We start from the raw sequence: 25,333 nt of genomic DNA, 5'->3' as shown, positions 1-25,333 counted from the left end.
TTGAAAACATAGGATTGTTTTTCAAAAATCGTTTTAGAAAACTGGGTTCTTGTTTTAGCGATCACCTAAGGATAGGTGAAGTGCATGTTTTAAGATCTAAACACAAGACTACTTGTGTTGGGGTCCTAGAAAGGTTATAGTCTAGGTCAAAGCATTACTAATAACCTAATTCCCTATAACCATTGGCTCTGATACCAATTCTTCTGTCACACCCCGACCACATAAAACATCAAATCGTGGCGGAAACGTCGGGGAGTGTTGTAACAGAATTATTGTTCCACAACCAAGGTAATTAAAATAATATTTTATTCATCACCCAAGGGTAGAATACATCGTTCAAAACAAGAACCAACATGTTACATTGTCTTAAAACTACTGAAATAAAGAGTACATAACGTAATTAAACTAAGTCTAGCTCTGTTTTATGTCACTAAGGCCCGAGTCCACCCTAGCGTGTCACGATCGTCCTATGCATTTGCTCCTGAAACACATGTGAAAATAGGTACGTCAGCATAAGAATGCCTGTGAGTAACATAGGTTTTGTGAAAATAGGATTCATGACTTAAGTTTAAGAAAAGCGTTTAATAAAAGTTAGTCATGAACCTTGTTAAATGTTTTGTTTTGTAAATCATTTGAAAAGCGATAAAATCAAATGATATGTATAAATAGAAGAATAACGTATGGTTAAAAGAATAACCAAGTAAAAATAAGTTGTATAAAGCAAGTTGTTTTTGTAAAACGAAGTCTTGTGAAAATGTGTTATTTGTGTAAAAATGTATAAGTCCAAACTAAATGATTTAAATAACGCTATGACATGTAATACAATACAAGCACTTATATATAGGAAGTACCAGCGGCGTATCCACCATGCTTGTATCATACTACACACATATCGTTACTTAAGTCATTAAACAAACCACCAATGTATAAAGTCCATGTTTAAACCAACCATCAAATGTTCTTGTCTAAACCATTGTCATATGTTTAAAAAGTCCCAAAATGTAGTCATGTATATGTAACAAATGTCATGTATGTTAAGTAAATATGTATTCACTTAAACCAAATGTAAAAATGTACAAAACAAAGTATTTTGAATATATCAAAAAGTTATGTTTTGCAAAGTAAAAGCATGTTTTAAATGATACAAACATTTATGTGGTAAGTTAACGCATACATTCAAGCCTTGAGACAGACGGATAACCTTATGTAAAGGTTATCAAAAGAAATGTTTTCGGATTCAGTCATTCCTTACATCCAAACCAACCCAGGATGTCAGGAACGGGATTTGTCAAGTCCTATGGTACCATTACTTACTACCGAGCGGCGTAGCTAATGTTAATGAATGTATATAAGTCCCGTTTATGCAAACTAAATGTCATACCAAATGTAAACATGTTATATGAAAACAATGTGCTAAGTATGCTAAGTCAACATACAAAGCAGAAAAGTCATGTAAATCATTGTGCTAGTATGCTCAGTCAACATACATAGCAGAAAATGTAATGTAAAACAATGTGCTAATATGCCAAGTAAACATATGTAGCAAAGCAATGTAATGTAAATCAATGTGCTAGCATGCTCAGTCAACATACATAGCAAAACGATGTAATGAAATCATGTACTATAAGTGTACTAAGAACATAGCAAGCGTATGATGTGAAAACAAGAAAGCACGAAAGTAACAAGTAGGCACATGTGTTTCACCCCAAAATGTTTGGAAAACAGTAAAAGAGGGGACTATGTACTCACTTGAGATTGCTTAGAAGTCGTAGGATAACCACCAAGCAATGCTAGTAGATCACGGAATCAAACGACACCTATATAGGTATCTACATAAATAACCAGACCTAAATCGGGGGATCGGGTAGTACGAGGGTTCGTAAACCAAATAAGTGTGAGAACTTATGTAATATGGTTTGACAAAGCCTATGTACTAAAATGAAACCTATCCTAAGTGCTCTTGACCCGTTATGACTCGTTTAGGTAGCTTATGCTACTTTAACGCGTCGTTCGCGTAAAACGCGTTTGGAATGCCTAACTAGCCCAATGACAAGCAAGATATGCCTTAACATGTTTAATATTGTTGTTAAATCAGTTTAGATACGAAAAATTATGTTACATAGGTTTAAAAATGAATTTTGGCGCAAAAAGGGTATTTTGGTAATTTACCTAAGGCATAAGAACTACTTATCATACAACTACTTAAACGTCGTGACCATAAGGTATAACCTTGGAAGGTTATTCCCTACACAACTATGGTCACCTAAAATGTTTGGTCGTATCCTAATGATCGACCAAATGGGTCGGGTTCGTAAGCATAAGCGATTGATTAGATCGCTTACCTTTATGACCCTAAACAAGCACAAATCTAAAAGCGACGAGCTAAACATGCTAGAACATGTTTAGTAATGTTAGAAAACAGGTTTGGTATTAAAACAAACGGTTTTAATACCCTAGAGTAGTTTGGTTGCAAAATACGCGAGAAAACGCATTTTGGCCGAAACTACGACTCGTCACTGAGCCTAGATAACGTGGTAATCAGTAGGTATAGTCACTAGGGACTATAACCATCGTGATTACGCTCACGTTATGAAGTTCAAACGAACTTCGCGTTGACCTTAAACTGGTCAATGCAGCAAGTCAAACACAGTTTGACGTTAACGCTAAAACAAGCGAAAAATGCGAAAGAATACTTACAGAAGGTCCCCGCAAGATTGATTTCCGAGTATTTCTCAGGTATGAAGTGTTTATAACTCCAACTTAGAGAAAATCTCATAATCAAGTGGGTTTGAATGAAGTTGGGGTTGGGTATTTATAGGAAACATGGAACTGTTAAGATCGTTTCTTGTTCCCCAAGCGTTAAATCTGAGCCGTACAACACACACCCACTGAATTACAAACCCATGGGAGCCCCTAGGATTGTTAAAAACCAGTTGCAAGTGGTTTTGGGGTGTTAAACAGCTGTAAACAGCTGTTTGCACAATTCTGCTAAACTGGGACATGCTTACGGACCGTAAGCAAGTCCATACGGTCTGTAAGGACCTAGCTTGCTGGCAGAAACTTTCATTAATTGGAAGAACAGGCCCCTGTGTTCCCAAACTTGATTTTTGATGCATTTTGGCATGTTTAAGCCCCGTTAACCCCATGGGTTAAGGCTCTAAAATGAAGTTAAAGTATAAGGGACTTGAAATGTGCTCAAAAATATGCCGGATGTCGGTTCGTTTGGCCGTACGATTGCGTTGTTCGGTTAATTACGACGGAAGTCGTAACGGATGCAAAACCGGTCCAAATTGCGCGACGAATGGATATTTCTCATGCCAAACATTAAAACATAATAGTTTAATGCTTACATAAATTTTTGGATGTCCGGATGTATTCAGAATGTAAGTTGTGCGTGAAAATGCAAACTTATGCACTTTTTGACGCTTTTAGTCCCTGAATGAGCATAAAGTTTATTTTAGCACACCGAACCCCTCAAAGCTTATTTCTAAGCTATGTAAAGGATATTTAGGGTGTGTTTAACTTATGGGCATGTTCCGGAATGTTCGTTACAGTTCAAATTGGCATATTTTCGCAGTTTGTCAATTTTAGTCCCTGTAAGCGAATTAACTTGATTTTGCCATACCAAAGCCTTCAAAACTTATTTCTAAGTTATGTAAAGGTTATTTAAGGTATGTTAAGCATAAATTGATGTTCCGGAGTATTTGTTGCATATAACTGATTACATTTTCGCACCAGTTTGCGCATAATTCTCTAGAAAGCGATATAGAGTTTGAAATCGAATAAAAGTCAAAACATGAAAAACATCAAACACAAATAAACAAACATTGGGATCAAATAACTTTATTTCATTGATAACTGAACTGTTTACATTTATTACAAGCACAGATGTCACACAACTTCCTTAATTTCAGCTCCTTAATTCCGTAACAATTGTAAACAACTTTGGCAGTTTCAAACCAGATCAAACAACATTCAATTCAGAAATCAAACATATTCATTCAACCCTAATCATCATCTAATCAAGAACAATTAATCAACATCATACGAAACATACAATCGGATCATCCGATTAACGAATTCAAAGACTAACGTGTAACCCTAAGTCATGTGTACATCAAACCAATCAATACAACACATCATATGTTCGAAAATCAACAATCCAACACAAGCAATCGGTTCTAAATAACCTAGATCGGTCGTATAATTCCTTCTAATAGTTTTGCTAACACATGTTTCTAATCAATCAAAAAAATAGTTTTCCCTGCACATGTTAATATCGAATTTAAACACATAATCTAGACTTGTGATCATAGTTTCGTCCACATATTTACTATCATGAAACCCTAGTTCATCACATAACAACATGACATCAAAAACATAGCAACTATCAAGGATTAACACTAACCAGAAAGCCGAGAAGACTAGTTTGCTCGAGATAGGTGGGCTTCGGGTGAGGGGGCAGCCATCGCACAAGGAAGAGAGGAAAGGAGAGAGTTCTAGGGTTTTGTGTGTGTTTTCTTGATTTCAAGTTATGAGAAGCAAAAACCCCAATGATGGGTGTGTGCGTGAACATATAATCGGATTAGAAGAGTGGACCGAACCCTTGCTTGGGTTGGCCCTTTTGGTCTCGAGTCGAGTAGAGTGGGCCGAGAGAGGGAGGTGTGCGGCCCAAAGGGCTTGTGTGATTAGCGACCAAGTTTATCATACAGACATACATTACACATTCATGTAACACATAGCATATCAAAACGTAATACTCCATTGCAATCAAACATGTCAACTAGTCACGTATTGTTCATACAAGTTTCAATAAAACACAAAGAAGGGTTCTGGAATACGGGTTGTCACAATTACGCTCACGTTATGAAGTTCAAACGAACTTCGCATTGACCATAAACTGGTCAAAGCAGAAAGTCAAACGCGGTTTGACTTTGACGATAAAAACGAATGAAAAGAATGAAAGAATACTTACAGAAGGTCCCCGCAAGCTTTTGATCCAATTTACTCTCAGGTATGAAGCATAAACTTCAACTTAGAGAGCCAAAATCAGATCAAGTGTGCTTTGGGAGGAAGTGAGGGTGGGTAATTATAGGAATTCAAGAGCCGTTAAGATCGTTCGTCGAAAATCATGCTTCGATCTTGTCCGTACAAGTGGGCACATGGTATTTGGATATCGTGGGCACTTGAAAACCATCTAATTTTGCCCATAGAATGCTTAAAACCATGTTCCAGAACAAAGAAACCCAACTGCTTTTAAAAAAAAAACAATCTGCTGAACTGGGACTCATAAGCGGCCCGCGTAGCCTAAGACATTGGCTTATGCGGCCCGGGTGGCCCATCTATTCAGAAATGACAGAAATAGCCCCTGCACTTCAGAACTTGGATTTCGGCTCATTTTTGGCACGTTTAAGACCCGTTAATCTCATTTCAAGGTTCTAAAATGAAGTTAAAGTATAGGGAACTCAAAACATGCTCAAAAATATCTCGGATGTCGGTTCGTTTGGTCGTACGGTTGCGTTATTCGCTTAATTACGACGGAAGTCGTAACAAACGCAAAAAACGATCCAAATCAAGCGACGGATGGATTTTTCTTATGCCAAATACTAAAATAAAATATTTTAATGCTTACATAAATTTTTGGATGTCCGGATATATTCAGAATGAAAGATATGCGCGAAAATGCAAACTTGTGCACTTTTTGATGCTTTCAGTCCCTATTGATCAATAAAGTTTATTTTAGCATACCGAACCCTCAAAGCCTATTTCTAAGGTATCTAACGGATATTTAGGGTATGTGTAACTTATGATCAAGTTCCGGAATGTTCGTTATGTTGGACTCTGTATGTCCAAGACACATATTAAATTGATGTGGCTAGTACGTTATGATCCAAGTCGAGTCATACCCAAATACAAGCTAGACAAACACTTATACTATTTATTTGTGATATGATCAAACAAATAAATATTTACACTTACAATATTTAGAAATTGGTGTTCTAAATAATTACACTTGAGAAACCAATAAATTATATGGATAATTTATTTTGAGAGAATATTTTATTTTGTTATTTAATGGGTTAAATAACATTTTAAAAAGGTTGTATAAAGTCTTGCATTTATGTAGTGTTATATTTATAAAAGTTATAAATATATAAACCAAGACTTGAATTTTATAAAAGAAATCTGATTTTTTTATAAAATAAAGAAGTGGGCCCCCCCTTTTTGTCTTACCAAGATAAGATCTTGGTCCAATCACAATTCATGCTTTTGCATGTGTTAGAGAGGATTTGATTGGATGGTCTTTCCAAGACCATTTTGGTCCAATGAACTCTCATGCACTTGCATGTGGAAGAAGCTTGGTGATTGGCCCCAAAGGAGGTGCATATCTCTCATGGTTCTAAAAGGAATTGGATGACCAAATGAAGAAGGTGAACTAGTAATTTTACTCAAAATTTCGGCCATCATAGGGAATTTTCTCAAGTGTTCGGGTCTTGACCATTAGTGTTAAAATCCTAGCTAATCTCGTGGTGTTTGTTGGAGGCTTAGGGTATACAAGCTTGAGGTCTTCTACTCTTGAGGACAACCATTTCAAGAATCATCATCCGTTTCATCATCCTATTACTCCAAGAAGGTAGTATTCTAAACACCCTATGGTTGTGTTTGATAGTATGCATGTTCATATATGGATCCGGGTTTTGGGATTTTGCTTATAAATGAAATTTATATCTTAAAAGGAAACATGTTTTAAATATTATTTCCACTGCATTTTTATTTCATATGGATGAAATTACTTTGATAAACATGTTAAAATCCCATCAATGGTATCAGAGCTGCTTATATGAGTGCATGCTTCAATAAGATTAAAATTTCGGGTTTCGGGTTTGAATAAAACCCTATGGCCGAAAATTTTAATATGGTTATCCCTTAGTTTTTCAAGATTATTTTCTTACATGCATAAGAGAATCTTGAAAAATTATTTCATATGGATGATTTGTTTGTTTGGACAAAACTTACCTTTTCGGTTTTTTGAACATAGCCGAAAATGTTTATAAAAGGGAACCATTTTTTTTATATGTCTCTTGAAATTAATATATATATTTGGATATATATTTTGGTGCATATGACCTAGCCATGACCTTGTGTTGAATGATTGTGTTGTGATTCATTTTATTATTTATTCAAGGGTTGTAATAATTATTATTTTGTTCTTCCATTAGAAGATATGTAATTTATTTATTTTCATTTGGTATGTAAAATAAATAGATTAGGTGCATTTTATTTTACAAGAAAAAATGTATTAGGATATATTTTGTAAAAGAAGATGCACACAAAAATGCGGTTTTGGTTTGGACCACAATATTCGGTCCAAAGAACTTCATCGTTCTCAACGGGATTTTAACCCGATAACCAAAACACATTTTTTTTGAAGTCTAAAGGAGTTTGGAGCTGAAAATAAAAGACTTTTGGAAGCTCAAAGAAGGTGGAGAAATCACAACACAAGAAGGGGACTTGAAGCATTTGGATGCGGGATCAAGTGGGAGTTAATCGACACATTATTTGTTTCATTTTTCACCCCTTAGGAAGGACCTTTTGGCACACTTGTTTCGGCTAACAAGTGTTGTCAAAATAGTTGGCTATGCTTATGCACCTATTGTTATGTATGATATGCTTGTTTGGTTGCTTATTTTGTTGTTTTAGATGATATAACGATATGCATAACTTAACAAACTAATAATCAACCACAAGCGTAAAATTGGTTCTTAACAAAATCATTAAAATGGTTAATAAAGGTTTTATTAAAAATTAATGATTTTGTAATAAAATGGGTTTTATTAAAAAAGAACCTTGAAAATTAGTTTTCACTAAAGTACCATTGATTTGAATGCATGCAAATGTATGGTACATAATATTTTCTAAACTAGAATTTTGAAATATTGAAAACCCTTTTATAAAAAAGTCAAACACCATCCTTTTATACAACACTCGAAACACTTGTGAACTCTTATTGTGGGATAAAGGTCACCTAACCACATTTGAGGGAACTTGTATGCTCGAGGTGGGTTTACCATGTTTGTGGGATAAAGGTCACCTAACCACTTATGTGTATAAACTCACACGTGTGTATAAGTTGGACGACTTGATTTGGAAACCATGAACTTAGGGTCACCGAAGCATGGGGAAGAAAGGTGTTGATGGGATTAAACATGCCAACTAAACATAAAGATGTTTAACCGATACCATATGGCTAGAAATTGCAAAGAGTTGCAATTGTCAAACGTTGACTACCTTGTTAATTTAAATAGAGGGATAAAGGTCACCTAACCAATATTTAAATGTAACGTTGGATTCTAGATTTTAATTATTAATTGTCTTTAAGACACAAAAGGGTGTTAATGATTAAAATATAATAATATCAAAAATACTAAAATTGAACTTGTTAAATTTTGTAGATGGCCGCTAACAATGCAAACCCGACTAACCAAATCGTCCGAAACCTATCACTAAGAACCATCCTAGAAAAGGATCGTCTCAACCATAACAACTTCATGGATTGGTTTCGAAACATGAGAATCGTTCTCAAGCAAGAGAAGATATCCTATGCGTTGGACGATCCTATTCCTGATGAACCTAACGTGGAAGATGTGGAAGCCTACAATGATTAGGTTAAGTACACCGAGGACTCCATGCAAGCCTCATGCCTCGTGTTGGGAACTATGATTCCCGAAATTCAAAAGGATTTTGAACATCACGGGGCATACGACATGATTACCCAGTTAAAGGAAATGTTCCTACAACAAGCAAGGGTAGAACGCTTCGAAACTGTTCGGGCGCTTCATGCATGTCGAATGGAGGAAACCCAATCGGTATCATCTTATGTTCTCAAGATGAAAAGCCACATTGATCGCCTAGAACGGCTAAATTGTCCCGTCTCTAAAGAGTTGGCGACAGATTTGATTCTCAACTCTTTAACAAAGAAATTCGAAAGCTTTGTAATGAATTACAACATGAATGGATGGGACAAGAGCATTGATGAGCTTCATGCAATGCTCAAAACGGCTGAAGCAAGTATGGGCAAAAGGGCTTTACCCGTCCTAGCGATCAATGAAGGAGGCAACAAGAAGAGGCCCCACCCCGACTCTAAAGCAAACTATGCTAAAAGAAAGGGACACATCAAAGGGAAAGAAAGAAAAGAAAGGCCAAAGCGAAACCACTGAAACCAAAATATAAGAAGGCAAAGGTTGCCACGAACGATCCATACTTTGAGTATGGAGAGATAGGACATTTAAAATAGGAATTGTCCAACCTATCTCATGGAGTTGAAAAAACAAGAGGGATGCTAGGCAAACCTCGGGTACAATCTTTATGATACATATTGACCTTAATGTTATTTCTTATAACACATGGGTATTAGATACCAGATGTTGAACTTATGTTTGCAATTTGTTGCAAAAGGTTCAAAAGAAATAAGCATTACAAGAAAGGAGACTATGTTTTGAAACTTCCAAATGGCTTGGAAATTGTTTTAAAATGTTTTGAATGCTCCTAGTTTGACTAAGAACATTATTCAAGTTTCCCTTATAAGACGATATGGTTTTGATTGAAAGTTTGTAAACAATGACATTTATATTTCGATGAATGACAGGTTTTACTTTAAAGCTATGCTTTCAAATGGTATTTATGAATTGCTTCATAATAATACATCATTTGATAGTTCAATGTACCAAGCAATCACCAAGAAACTCAAAATGGATTTGAGTGAGACCCATCTTTGGCATTATTGCCTTGGTCATATAAACAGATGTCGCATGTAAAAACTTCGAAAGAATTGTTTTTTTGGAGACAAATGAAGTTAGTTCATTTGATACATTTGAATCTTGTTTACAAGGCAATATGACCTAGACACCCTTTAGCGGAACATTTGAAAGGGCTAAAGACTTACTAGGTATCATACATTCAGATGTATGTGGTCCTTTTAAGCCGATGACTAGGAATGGTGAAAGATACTTCATTACCTTTACCGACGACTATAGTCGTTACGGTTATGTGTATTTACTAAGACACAAGGATGAAGCATTTGAAATGTTCAAAGACTTCAAAAGTGAAGTAGAAAATCAACTCAAGAAAACAATCAAAGTCCTTCACACCGATAGAGGAGGTGAATACCTTAGTGGTGCTTTTCAAGATCATCTTAGGAGTTGTGGGATTATCTCACAACTTACTCCACCAGGAACACCACAACACAATGGTGTGTCCGAAAGGAGAAATCAAACTCTATTAGATATGGTCCGTATATTAAATATGGCCCCAACCAAGAAAGTGGAAAAGACACCTTTTGAAATATGGCATGGAAACCCTTCATCATTATCATTCTTAAGGGTTTGTGGTTGTGAAGCTTATGTTAAGCAATACAGTCCAAATAAATTGGATGTTCGATCCACTAAGTGTATCTTTATAGGATATCCTAAAGATGATATAGGATATTATTTCTACAACCCAACCGAGATAAAGGTATTTGTTGCTCGAAAGGGTAAGTTCTTGGAAGCTAAGTTCCTTATGGAAGGAACTAGTGGTAGAACAGTGGAACTTGAGGAGGATCAAGAACCACAAGACGATACACGTTTGGTTGATACTAGCACTCAACAAGAGGTTGTTGAAAACGATCAAGAGGTTGATCAGAACACACAAAATGTTTGCAGATCTGGTAGAATTAGTAATCCACCTGAAAGATATGGATTTTTCATGGATGGATGCTACGTGGTGGATTCAGATGAACTAACCACATACCATGATGCAATGTCAAAATCTGATTGTGACAAATGGCTTGAAGCCATGAACATAGGGATGCAATCCATGTATGACAACCAAGTTTGGGAATTGGTTGTGCCACCACTTAACTCCAAAGTAGTTGGAAGTAAGTGGGTTTTCAAGAAGAAAACTGATATGCATGGTAACTTGGATACTTATAAAGCAAGACTTGTAGCAAAAGGTTTCACTCAAACTCAAGGGATTGATTATGATGAGACCTTCTCGCCTGTGGCGATGCTAAAGTCAATCAGGATATTATATGCCATAGCTGCATATTATGACTATGAGATCTGGCAATTGGATGTCAAAACGGCTTTTCTTAATGGATATCTTGATGAAGATGTCTATATGGTTCAGCCTGAAGGTTTTGTCGATCCAAAACATCATGACAAAGTATGCAAGTTAAAGAAATCAATCTATGGATTAAAACAAGCATCTAGAAGTTGGAATCACCGTTTTGATGAAGAAATTAAGACTTTTGGATTCATCAAGAACGGCGATGAAGCTTGTGTGTACAAGAAGGTTAGTGGGAGTATCATCACTTTCTTAGTACTGTATGTCAATGACATTCTACTATTTGGAAATGACATTCCAACCATGGAAGGTGTAAAAGCTTGACTTGGAAGTTGTTTTTCCATTAAGGATTATGGTGAAGTCGCCTATATTTTAGGAACAAAGATCTATAGGGATAGATCAAGGTGCTTGATAGGTTTAAACCAAAGTGCATACATTGACAAAGTCTTGAAAAAGTTCAAGATGGAGAACTCTATGAAAGGTTTGGTACCTATTCAAGAGAGGACAATATTGAGTACGTCTCAATGTCCAAGCTCAAAGGATGAGCAAGAAAGAATGAAAGGAATCCCATATGCGTCAGCTATAGGATTCATTATGTATGTAATGATATGCACTAGACCGGACAAGTTATGCGCTTTAAGCATGACGAGAAGATACTAGTGAAATCCAAATAACGGTCATTGGATGACTGTTAAAAATATATATTGAAATACCTTAGAAGGACTAAGGATATATTTCTAATATATGGATCTGGTGAAGAAGAACTCGTTGTAAAGGGTTACAGGGATGCGAGTTTCGGAATTCGTTGTAAAGGGTTACATGGATACGAGTTTCCAAACTGATCGAGATGGTTCTTGATCACATTCAGGGTAGCATTGTCCACTAGAGAATCAGAATACATCTCCGCTTCATTGATTGAAATAATTCATATGGATCTGCCACTTGAATTATTGTCGATCTAGGGGTAGTCCCTACCATTCAGGACCCCTAGAGATCTTTGTGATAACGACGGTGCGATTGCTCAAATCAAGGAACCTCGTATACATCAAAAGACAAGGCACATTAAGCGGAGTTTCAACTACATAAGGGATGAAGTTGAAAAGGGAAAGATATGTATTCGCAAAGTTCACACTGATCAAAATATTGCGGATCCACTCATGAAGCTCCTTAAACGGGCAAAGCATGAAGGGTCATACTTGTGCCTTAGGACTTCGATATTCTAGTGATTGGATTTGATCTATTTTGTATTTGGATATTGGAACAATTGTTATTATAACTCTTTATGGTATGTTGAGTTATATTCCATTTTAGCATGTTTAAATCCGTGAATAAGTTAGTTATTCTAAATGTCCATAGTCGATCATAATTGTGGGAACAAACATGAATGTAAGACTATTATGAACTTGGATTGGTGGATATTCATTTAGAATGAATATAGAGCAAAGTGTTGCTGCCAAAGTTCATAGATATTTGTGGGATACAAATATTGGACTGGCTCGCTCTCAAATATTACTGCATGGAATCATTTGTGATTGATCTTAAGTAAATTTTGAGTAAAGGCGAATATCATAGTATCCTCTGACCTGAGATACATATTGGGTCTTGATATTCACCAAATATTATGTCTTGACTTATTTCTTCGTTGTCAGTAATATGACAGTACATAAGGCTAAGTTCAGGTGTGATACAAGGTGACTGTGAGAGACGTATGTAGTCAAGAAGGGATTTGTTCCTCTTATTCGTTGAGAGTAAGATGTCTAAGGCCTGCTAAAGTTAAATCAACAGAGAGTGATCACTCTATGTCTCTGGATTTAACATGACATCTGTAACGAAAGGATAAATGATAGATTCACCTAAATCATGTTCGAGTAAGGGACTTGAAAGGGATGATGTTATTGAATGGCAAATATAGTCATACGTATTGGGGGTAGTAAACCATAGTTAGGCGTCATTTACTTCTTGCATCAATCTTCTATGTATCTTGTGCAAGTAGGAGATTGTTGGACTCTGTATGCCCAAGACACATATTAAATTGATGTGGCTAGTACGTTATGATCCAAGTCGACTCATACCCAAATACAAGCTAGACAAACACTTATTCTATTTATTTGTGATATGATCAAACAAATAAATATTAACACTTACAATATTTAGAAATTGGTGTTCTAAATAATTACACTTGAGAAACCAATAAATTATATGGATAATTTATTTTGAGAGAATATTTTATTTTGTTATTTAATGGGTTAAATAACATTTTAAAAAGGTTGTATAAAGTCTTGCATTTATGTAGTGTTATATTTATAAAAGTTATAAATATATAAACCAAGACTTGAATTTTATAAAAGAAATCTGATTTTTTTTTATAAAATAAAGAAGTGGGCCCCCCCTTTTTGTCTTACCAAGATAAGATCTTGGTCCAATCACAATTCATGCTTTTGCATGTGTTAGAGAGGATTTGATTGGATGGTCTTTCCAAGACCATTTTGGTCCAATGAACTCTCATGCACTTGCATGTGGAAGAAGCTTGGTGATTGGCCCAAAAGGAGGTGCACATCTCTCATGGTTCTAAAAGGAATTGGATGACCAAATGAAGAAGGTGAACTAGTAATTTTACTCTATAATTTCGGCCATCATAGGGAATTTTCTCAAGTGTTCGGGTCTTGACCATTAGTGTTAAAATCCTAGCTAATCTCGTGGTGTTTGTTGGAAGCTTGGGGTATACAAGCTTGAGGTCTTCTACTCTTGAGGACAACCATTTCAAGAATCATCATCCGTTTCATCATCCTATCATCCTATTACTCCAAGAAGGTAGTATTCTAAACACCCTATGGTTGTGTTTGATAGTATGCATGTTCATATATGGATCCGGGTTTTGGGATTTTGCTTATAAATGAAATTTATATCTTAAAAGGAAACATGTTTTAAATATTATTTCCGCTGCGTTTTTATTTCATATGGATGAAATTACTTTGATAAACATGTTAAAATCCCATCACGTTACTATACAAATCGGTATAGTTTCGCAATTTGACACAAATAGTCCTTGCGATCGAACAAACTTGATTTCAACACACCAACCATCCAAAACTTATTTCTAAGTTATGTGGAGGTTATTTAAGGTATGTTAAGCCTATTTCACTATTCCGGAGTGTTTGTTGCATTAAACTGGTTATATTTACGCATCAGTGCGCGTATAACCTTCCAGAAAGCGATTTAGAGCTTGAAATCGGAATTGAATCAAATTGTAAAATCACCAAACATAAATACACACATAGTAACATAAAAACACATATAATAACACCAAAGCACATTGTTTTATTAATAATCAACATTGTTTTACATTGAACACCGACCATAGAACACAGTTGTCACAGTCTCCCCTACTTCGGGAAATTTCGTCCCGAAATTTTAACTAGAGGAAGCTTGTGAAAACAAATGCGGATATTTCGCCTTCATCTGGTCCTCACATTCTCAAGAAAACTCTGGGCCACGTTTGGACTCCTAACAAACTTTGACCAATTTAATCCATTTGTTCTTCAACTGTTTGAAAGTACGGTCCACTATCTCCACAGGTTTCTCGACAAAGTGTATCGTTTCATCGATTCGGATCTCGTCGAGAGGAATGTGAAGATCAGTGTCAGCTAAACACTTTCGCAAATTGGACATGTGAAAAGTCGGGTGAATATTTCCAAGCTCTGGAGGTAGCTCTAGTCGATAGGCAACCTTCCCAATTCTTTCCACAATCTTAAATGGTCCCACATATCGAGGTGCAGGTTTTCCTTTCTTTCCAAATCTTACGACTCCCTTCCAAGGTGAAACCTTGAGTAGGACACGATCTCCGACTTGAAATTCTAAGGGCTTGCGTCGCATATCCGCATAACTCTTTTGATGGCTTCGAGCTGTCACAAGATTATCGCAGATTTTCTTGATTTTGTATGTTGTTTCCAGAACGAGCTCAGGTCCAGTAAGCGAAGCTTCCCCGATCTCATTCCAACAGATAGGTGAACGACATTTTCGACCGTAGAGAGCTTCGAATGGCACCATATTAATACTAGCATGATAGCTATTGTTGTAAGAGAACTCGATCAATGGAAGATGAGAATCCCAATTACCACCAAAGTCTATCACGCATGCTCTAAGCATATCCTCCAAAGTTTGAATCGTTCGCTCAGATTGACCATCTGTTTGGGGATGATAAGCAGTGTTTAGATTCAGTTGGGTTCCCATAGCATATTGCATGGTCTTCCAGAAATGAGATGAAAACCAAGCATCACGATCAAATATGATATCCAAAGGCACACCATGTCGTGATACAATCTCATCAACATAAATCTTTGCAAGTTTATCAGCAGATAGATCCTCGCGAATCGGAATAAAATGAGCTGATTTCGTTAATCGATTGACAACAACCCATATAGCATCATGACCTTTAGATGTACGCGGTAGTTTAATGATGAGATCCATCGCAATGTTCTCCCACTTCCAAACCGGTATCTCTGGTTGTACAAGCAAACCAGAAGGTCGTTGATGTTCAGCCTTGACTTTGAGACAAGTTAGGCATTTTAATACATAAAAGGCAACATCCTTTTTCATATCAGGCCACCAGAACTTAGTACGAAGATCCTTGTACATCTTATCAGCACCAGGATGGATAGAATATCGAGACTTATAAAATTCGTCCATTACCAATGTGCGAAGATCGTCTTGTTTCGGAATCCACAAACAATCCTTGAAATAGAGCAAACCATCGTCCTTCCTTTCGAGTTTAAGCTCAAGCTGACGTGGCAATTCCTCACCTATCAAATTTTGTGAAACACAAAATTGTTGAGCTTGAAGGATACGAGTTTGAATATCAGATAGAGTTCGAATAGAATGAAGCGTGACTCGCTCCTTTCGACAGAGCATCGGCTACGACATTCGCCTTACCAGGATGGTAGCGAATCTCGCAATGGTAATCGCTCAAGAGTTCAACCCAACGTCGTTGCTTCATGTTCAGATCTTTCTGATTAAGAATATGCTGGAGACTTTTGTGTTCTATGAGAACCACACACTTCGTTCCATAGAGGTAGTGTCTCCAGATTTTCAGCGGGAAAACCACAGCTCCAAACTCAAGATCATGAGTTGTGAAGTTCTTCTCATGAATTTTCAGTTGTCTTGACGCGTAAGCTATGACTTTACCTCGTTGCATAAGAACACAACCAACTCCTAGATTCGACGCGTCACAGTAGCCAACGAAATCATCAACTCCCTCGGGCAAAGATAGAACAGGAGCATTACACAGCTTCTGCTTCAGCGTTTGGAACGCTTCTTCTTGCTTGGGTCCCCACTCAAAAGGCTTATTCTTCTGAGTCAAAGCAGTGAGTGGAACCGCGATCTTCGAGAAGTTTGAAATGAATCGACGATAATACCCAGCAAGACCAAGAAAAGATCGAATCTCTGTAGGTGTTGTTGGTGTATTCCAGTCTTTAATAGCAACAATCTTGGATGGATCCACATGAATACCCAGCTTATTGACTATATGACCCAAGAATTGAACTTCTTTAAGCCATAATTCACACTTGGAGAATTTAGCAAAAAGTTGTTCCTTCTTCAGGAGTTCCAATGTTAAGCGAAGGTGTTGCTCGTGCTCGGCTCGAGACTTTGAATAAACAAGAATATCATCGATGAACACAATAATGAACTTATCTAAATAAGGTTTACAGACCCTGTTCATTAAGTCCATGAAGATAGCTGGAGCATTTGTCAAACCAAAAGGCATGACAGTGAACTCATAATGGCCATATCTTGTGTGGAACGCAGTTTTGGGAATATCTTATTCGAGAACATGAAGTTGATGATACCCAGAACGTAGGTCGATCTTGGAAAAGCATGAAGCACCTTGCAACTGGTCGAAGAGGTCATCAATTCGAGGTAGGGGATATCCATTCTTGATGGTAAGCTTATTAAGCTCACGATAATCGATACACATTCAAAAAGATCCATCTTTCTTTTTCACAAAGAGGACAGGAGCTCCCTAAGGTGAAAAGCTTGGACGGATGAATCCTTTATCAGATAATTCTTGAAGTTGTTTCGATAACTCTTGCATCTCCGACGGTGCAAGACGATAAGGTGCTTTCGCAATCGGGTTGGCATTGGGTACAAGGTCAATATGAAACTCGACTTGACGAACTGGAGGCAAACTGTTGGTGCACTACATTTGTCGACTTCGTCTTGGATCGAGTCTTAGTTTTAGATTGTTAGATCAGGGCATGTTTTATGAGAAAATAGGATAGCATATAGGTTTAACCTGGTAGGTCCGCTTATGTGTCACTAGGAGGTCCGCTTATGTGTCAGGTCCGCTTATGTGTCACTAGGAGGTCCGCTTATGTGTCAGGTCCGCTTATGTGTCCATGTACCTTGGAGGGAACCTCAACACCTATAAATAGGTGCACATAAGCGAACCATATATTAGACCTTGTAACTCGTACCGAAGTGCTGCCGGATCGAGATTTGGATGTAAACTGTTATAAATCGATACAGAAAGGTGTTTAAAGTGATTTGTAAGCTGTTTCTACGTTGATTACTTATTTTCCACACCTGTAATTGACGAAAACTCCTCTGAACGACTCATTCGGGTTGAAACACGATCCTACAAGTGGTATCAGAGCTTCAGGAGGAGGAGTTCTATAGAGATTTGCTGGACTTCATCTAAAATTCTTACTTCTACACCTTCTTTCTTCATCAGAACGAGATTTAACGGTCGGAATCCACTCAAAATTTCACAGATTGTAGATAATTGATCATAGATAAACCCATGAAAATTTGACACTGAAATTCGATCTAAAAATGGGTCAAATTAGTCTCCGAATAGGTTCCGCTTTTTCGAACAAATTGTAGTTCCGCTCTTGTGAACATTTAAGTCCGCTTATTTGACCAATCAGGTTCGCTTATTTGGACATATTTTGAGAAGATCCGCTCCAAAGATCAATCAAGTCCGCTTATGTGATCAATCAAGTTTTGCTCTTAGTGGTTCCGCTCATTTGACCAAGAAGGTTTCGCTCCAGTGAACTATCTAGTTTCGCTTTTAAGGACTGTTATAGAAAATTGTTGAAATCTGAAAATGGACGAGGAGTTCTACAACGCATTCGCTACTCCGAGTACCCCAATCACTGTTGCTCAAACCACAATGCTCGAAAATGAAATGGGAACAATGCAAAAACCACCCAAACTATTGAACATTGAAGAATATAAAGGATGGGAGGGTCGTTTCGAAAACTGGGTTCAAGCTAACTACCTAGATCCATGGGAGTGTGTGGAGACGAAATATGTGAGACCGTTAAATGATGATGAAGAGGAAGTGGCGATCAAAGACATGAGTGCCGATGACAAGAAGAAGTACAAAAATGAGAAAATGATGTTATGTCTACTACAACAAGCTGTGAAGGAAGATATTATGGTATTGTTACAACATAACGGAAGTTCGTATTCAATATGGAAAGCGTTGCGTTCAAAGTTTGTTGGAAGTCAGGAGATGGTGAAGAATAAAAAAGTCGCTTTTGAAAAAGGAGTTTGATTTGTTTAGAGGATTGAAGAATGAGAGTACAAAGCAAATCATTGAAAGATATTGCAACTTGTTGGTGAACATGAAAAGGTTAAGTATCAACAAAGACAATGAAGTGTTAATTGAAAAGCTTGCTGATGCTTTACCACATGAAACATGGGGAACTTATCTGATGATGCTGAGGAACAAAAAGGGTTTTAGCACGTTAACTTTGAGCAAATTTATTGAAAAGCTGGAAGCTCAGGAAATGGAACAGAGAAAGATTGTTCGAATGAAAGATTTTGATGGTGAACAGGATTTTGGGTTGTATTACAAAACAGGGGTGAATGAGAAAGCTGCAAATCTATCTCCGAAAATAGAAACTGCTTACAATGCCAAGAATTCTCCTGGAAGTTCATCATTAGGATCAAACAGTAAAACAAGTTTCACATCATTTCCGTCTTTTGATCCGAACATTTCAGCAACTAAAAATGGAAGAAAACTTCAATGCAACATTGTATTAAACCTTGAGAGTGATCAAGGTTATTCTGAGGAAGTTGCTAAAAGTCAAATGTCTTTATTGGGAATGGTTTTAGAATCTTATAGCTGTTTTATTGCAGGTCGTATCGGGAATCCAATGCTCACAAAGGAAGATTACAACCAGATAGATGTTGAAGAGATGGAACTGATGGACAAAAAGTGGTGTTTGGCAAGCGTGTTACGGAGAGCTGAGAAATCTAAGCAGATCACGGGGAGAGATGATCTTCGTGAGGCTAATGTTTCTACTTTAGGTTTTGACAAATCTAAAGTCACTTCTTTTCGTTGCAGGGAGAAAGGTCACTTCAAGAGGGAGTGCACTAATCGCGAAGCAAGTGGAGCTCAGAATCCTTTCAACAACAACAATGATTACTACCGAAAAGCCATCTTCCATCAAGTTGCTCAACAGCCATCTCAACAGAATCAACATCAAGCACAAACGGCACATGGAAGATCTATAATTGAAGATTCTGGAAAGAGAGCTTGTGTGGGTAATCAAGATTGTTTGAAGAGAAAGGATGGTAGTGCCTTAGTAATTGATCAAGATGATGAAAAGTTACCCGAGGGATTTAGCTGGGAGAATTTCTCTTGGGATAACTACATTCCTGATCAAGCTACAGCTTACACAGCTTTTGTTGCCAAAGTTGAAGATGAAAGTGATGATGATACTGAGTACTATGCTAAACAGATGGCAAAACATTTGAAGATGTTAGCAGAAAGTGACAGTGAGGATGAGAAGGCAATGAAGAAAAAGAAGAAGGTAAAGACACCAGTTAGCAGCGATGATGAGACAGTACCGGTAGTGAGAAGAAAAATGAAGGAAACTCCAAAGTTCGAGATTAATGAAGAAGCTATTGCAAAGAAAAGTCCAATTACTTGTGAAAATTGTGAAATTGTAAAGAAGCAGAACAGTTCATTGATTCACAATATGAACCGATTGAAAGAATCATATGATGTGTTGAATAGGGCGATGAACATGTATAACGACACAAGTGAAGAGCAAGCTACAGCAATGAAAACAATTCAAGGAGCTTTCATGGTCAAGCAAAAAGTTGTAAACAACTATATTGAGAAGTGTGTTGAACTCGAACAGAAACTTGAACTTCAATGAATTGAAACTGAAAGAGTTAACCGTTTATTGAAAATTTATTCATGTTCGTCTTATGTCATTGACAGGATTTATCCAATGGCTGAATGCTTGAAGGCATTTGAAGAAGATGAAATAACTGTAGAAAAGGATGCTGGAAAAATTGCTGATGAAAAGACTCCTGAGAAGAAGAGTGACACAAAGCAAAAGACTGACAAGAAGAATTCTGGTAAGAAACAAGGTGTAAGTTACAACAAGTGTCCACCTCCGCTGGAAAAGGGATATCTGGCTAGAAATCCAAATGATGAAAGAGTCAAAAAAGCGACAAATTTACAGTGGGAGTCAGAGTCGTCAGTAAACTTGCCAGATAGTATTGATGTTGTGTTTACATTGTCTGACACTGATCAACAGTCTCAATTGATGAAGAAAGTCGTGGATCATGTGTTAGAAAACGATGAAATAGAGGAGTCAAAGTCGGAGTTCGCGTCAGAGTCAAAGTCTGGGTCAAGCACTCCGTGTCAAACAGAAAAACAGGACAAAATAGTTTATGATAAAAAATTTATGTTATCAAAATCTAGTTTGGATGATGGATTGTTCAAAGTTGCATACACTTTGAATGATTCTGACAAATTATATTCTGATGAGGAATTTCCAATAAGAGGTGTCAAAACTGAATTGATAAACAAGGTTTTCAAACTCACAGAAATTAATATTTCTGAAATAAAAGACTTATGTCTTAATGAAAAACCTAAAAATTACACCTCAAGAGTACAACAAAGATTGAACAAGAAAAAGAATTACAGTTCCGGTTCAGGTTTCCAAAAGAAATCAAACCATAACGGAAATTTCAAAAAAAAAAAGATTAGGTTTTACTCCTAAGAAAAATGAAAAATTTGTTCGTGATTTTAAATCCAAAATGACATTTGTTTCAGGAACGTCATCTGAGGAAGAAGAAAAGAAAGATTTCGGGAGACAGTCAAACAATGAATTCCTTGCAAAGAAGCAAGATGAATTGAAGAAGATGGCTGAGCAGATGAGAGACACGAGAACCTGTTTCAAATGCAACAATGTTGGACATATTGCCAAAGATTGTTCTAAGGCAATACAATCAAAACAGGGAGTATTTTGTAAACTCAAAGAGAAAGTAGTTGAGTTCGAACCACCAATTGATAGAACAAAATTGTTTAAAGATTCTACATTTGAAATTGGTGAATGTTCGAACAAGTTTTACAAGAAGAGAGCTAAATCTGACAATCAGAAATGGGTTGTTAAGAAAGCTGCCGAAAGCTCTAGCGATGATTCTGATAGATCAAAATCAAAGGAGCTATCTTCGGGCGATGAAACTGATTCCACAAAGTCAGTTGAGCCACATGTTGTTTCAAAATGTGAAGTTGTTTTAAAAAATGAAAAATCAGTTCCGAGTGAGAATGATGAGAATTTTCCATCACTTCGGGCTGAGAATTATAAAAAGAAAATTGGTAAAGTTGAAATTTCTAACCAATTTTATAATGATAAACATGAATTTAATGCTGAAAAGGTTTTTAATCCAAAAGTTCAACATATCTTTGGTAAGATGATTGATCGAAAAGTCAAGGGGGTTAAAGAATTTTATGAAAAGAAAAGGAAATGTAAGAGACCGGGTGATGGTGACTCGGTAAAACCCAAGGCTGGTCAGGCTTGGGTGGATATTTTCTTTGACTAAAAACCTGACTTGCCGGAGCTCCTAGGTTGGTAAGCATGGAGCAGGTATCGGTATCTTACTTGAGAAATTGGCTACGGTAATGTCAATCATTCAAACGGTAAAAAGTTTGTTTGTGTTTGCTTACTAGTGGTATTTGTTGGTTATAATTATAAGTGGTTAGGTGAGTTGATGGTGCTTGATTGCATATGGTAAATCTAGGACATTAAGTTGTACTTGTATTTTCCTACAAATTGTTGAGAGACAATATGATGAACCACATCCCCGAATCTATTATTGATAATCCTACAAGTGGTAAAATCAATCAAACTTATTTTCCGGAAAAACCATTTTGATTAAAACAAACTTAAATGTTTTGAAATTTAAATGAGAAAATAGTTTGTTGATAGGGGGAGTTCTGATTGTTTATGCCAAGAGAATGGCGATGTGATGTGATTTGATATCAGTTGTCATATTTCTGTATAGTTTGGTTTACTTTCATGTTTCTAGTGGGTCAAGAGCTTAGATAGTTTTCAAATTTCTTTAATGTGTTTGCATTTTAGGGGGAGTAGAAAATTTCAGAAAATCCAAAAACGTTAGAAAATTCGAAAAAGTTAAAAACATGATAAAATCAAAAATGAGTTTTGTTGTGAAAAAGAGGAAATGATAGTACATCAGTGGACTATCACAACATGCTAAAGATATGAAGTGTTAAAATGTGATAAACGATCTTACTGCGGATGTGTCAGTAGATTTTCGCACATTTAATAAATTGAAACGAGATATAAACCTAAATTCAAACTTCTTGCTTAATTTGTGGGTAACTATTCTTGGATATATGGGTAACCCCCGAAATCTTGTTTGAAAGGTCTCGTATTCTGAGATACTAGGTCTTTTTACTCAGTGATATCTGGTGTATTATCTCGGGACTTCTGCTGTATGGAAGTACTGACCTAGTCCCCAGATAATGCTTTCTGCAAAATGCTTGAAACACAGCATCGCCCTCAGCAAGCTGATGAAACAACAAAATTGATAGTCGCTGCTGTTGTAACAAAAGATCCTCTAAAGGAGACCCACCAAAAGTCGAAGCCGTCATCTCTCTGCGTATACGGAAGTATCGACCTGAGCTCTCACGGCCCTCGCACATAACTCCTTTACAGATATCATTTGTGGTATACTCACCTGTAAGACTGAAAATTGGGATCTGGATATAGGAGTATATTCGAGTGGAGTGATACACAATTAAGTTTAAGTTTCTAAAACATTAATATCGTATCTCGAATCGATTGAAATTTGTGTGAAAATTTAAAGTGGACCAATATACTGACAATCTAGGTAAATTGTTTAGAACTGAGAATGTTTAAAGCTTAACGGTGTTAGTAATATGTCTCGAAACTGATATGATCCTCTTGCACAAACTCACAAAAATATTGTCTGTAAATAGTTTATTTCTGCATCGTATTATTTTTACAAGTGGTGTCAAGTTTTTGTCTTTGCAATTAGTGTCATTTATTTTCTTTCAGAAAAATACAAAAAGATTTTAGTGTGTTTTAGCATAAATTTTGAAAAAGTAAAAAAGATTTTCGACAACTGATGTTGAAAAGCTGATTTTCAAAATTCTAAGTGCTAAACATGATGAACAGATGGTTTGGGAGATTGTGATATTTTGATAAAATGATACAATGTCAAATGGTTCATCAGAAATGAATTGGTATATTTGTTTGTGATAGTGTCAAATGGTGTTTGTATGCTTAAATGTTTATCATAAAACTTATGTTTGTGGTAGAAGTTTTATGCAGAACGACTCAACATTTGAGGGGCAGTGCATGTTGACGATGAGGAATCTTAAAGATGTCAACATCTAAGAGAAGGAGTTTGTTGATGATAAAAGAGAAAGAGATGAAGATAGAAAGAGAGAAGCCCAGAGACTGATCAAGACTGAAGGTGCGAAGACATGACATTGTCAAAAGACTCGATGAACGACTCCGTCAACATCTGAGGGGGAGTTTGTTGGTGCACTACATCTGTCGACTTCGTCTTGGATCGAGTCTTAGTTTTAGATTGTTAGATCAGGGCATGTTTTATGAGAAAATAGGATAGCACATAGGTTTAACCTGGTAGGTCCGCTTATGTGTCACTATGAGGTCCACTTATGTGTCAAGTCCGCTTATGTGTCACTAGGAGGTCCGCTTATATGTCAGGTCCGCTTATGTGTCCATGTACCTTGGAGGGAACCTCAACACCTATAAATAGGTGCACATAAGCGAACCATATATCAGACCTTGTAACTCGTACCGAAGTGCTGCCGGATCGAGATTTGGATGTAAACTGTTATAAATCAATACAGAAAGGTGTTTAAAGTGATTTGTAAGCTATTTCTACGTTGATTACTTGTTTTCCGCACCTGTAATTGACGAAAACTCCTCTGAACGACTCATTCGGGTTGAAACACGATCCTATACAAACCAAGCAGTTCATCAGGAAACACCTCTGGATAATCCCAAACAATCGGAATATCCTGAGTACTCTTGCTCTTGTTTTTCTCCTCGGTGACATGTGCCAGAAAAGCAACATATCCTTTTCGTAAATACCTTTGGGCTTCCATACACGACATAAGCTTCAATCAACCTGAAGGCTTCTAACCCCGAACTTCCAAAATATCGCTAGAAGACAAAGGAATACAAACAATCATATCGAAACAAACCACCTCAGCATGGTGTTTCGTTAACCAATTCATTCCAACGATGATGTCGAAGCTCCCAAGTTGCATTGGTGTGAGGTCAATAGGAAAAAGATGGTTATCAAGTTTCAATTGACAATCACGAATAACAGAATCGAGAACAAGAGGTTTACTAGTAGCAACTTCGACAGATAAGGGTTCCTCAGTTTAGTTCTAGGTATCGCAAGCAAAGGCTCAAAAGATAATGAAACGAAACTTCTATCGCCACCAGAATCAAAAAGAATAGATGCGGGTCGATTGTTAACAAGAAACGTACCGTTGACAACAAAGGTACCATTGACAACGAGGTTATCAACTCGAGCCTCGTTTGCATTTAGATTGAATGCTCATCCACGAGCGGGATCGATCATTGGAAAAACAAAAGAGCCATTGAAAATATCGACAAAACACAAGAAAGGCTATCATTTGTTCGTTACCTCGAACGAACAAGCGACACGTAGTGACTAATCAAAGTAAATGGGTCAAAAATAATGTATCGTGAAGACATGCTCGCCTATAAGTGGACACTCACCCCAAGAGTTCCCAGGTAAGAGTGACTGGTCTGATTATGTGGATTTGTACGAACACTCTAGCCTTAGACAGAAGACCCGGGGTACATGCACCCACTCTTCCAGTTTGCACGTATTCACACTATTTAGACCCAAACTTTGTCGAGTTTTTGAAAAC

At 36.8% G+C, this 25,333-nt stretch overlaps 1 protein-coding gene across 1 annotated transcript in view; it reads left to right on the top strand.

Annotated features, from left to right (window-relative positions):
- Nucleotides 1-21,794, top strand: part of LOC110901083 (uncharacterized protein DDB_G0279979-like) — a 70,257-nt gene extending 48,463 nt beyond the window's left edge. Inside the window, exons 4-6 of the mRNA XM_022147935.1 lie at nucleotides 19,851-19,993; nucleotides 20,339-20,478; nucleotides 21,787-21,794. Coding sequence (XP_022003627.1) covers nucleotides 19,851-19,993; nucleotides 20,339-20,478; nucleotides 21,787-21,794 — 291 coding nt within the window. The remainder of the gene's footprint in view (nucleotides 1-19,850; nucleotides 19,994-20,338; nucleotides 20,479-21,786) is intronic.
- The last annotated feature ends 3,539 nt before the right edge of the window (nucleotides 21,795-25,333 follow it).

The sequence above is a fragment of the Helianthus annuus genome, chromosome 6 (genome assembly GCF_002127325.2).
Source record: "Helianthus annuus cultivar XRQ/B chromosome 6, HanXRQr2.0-SUNRISE, whole genome shotgun sequence".
Taxonomy (NCBI): domain Eukaryota; kingdom Viridiplantae; phylum Streptophyta; class Magnoliopsida; order Asterales; family Asteraceae; genus Helianthus; species Helianthus annuus.
This window is presented reverse-complemented; position numbering and strand designations above follow the sequence as displayed.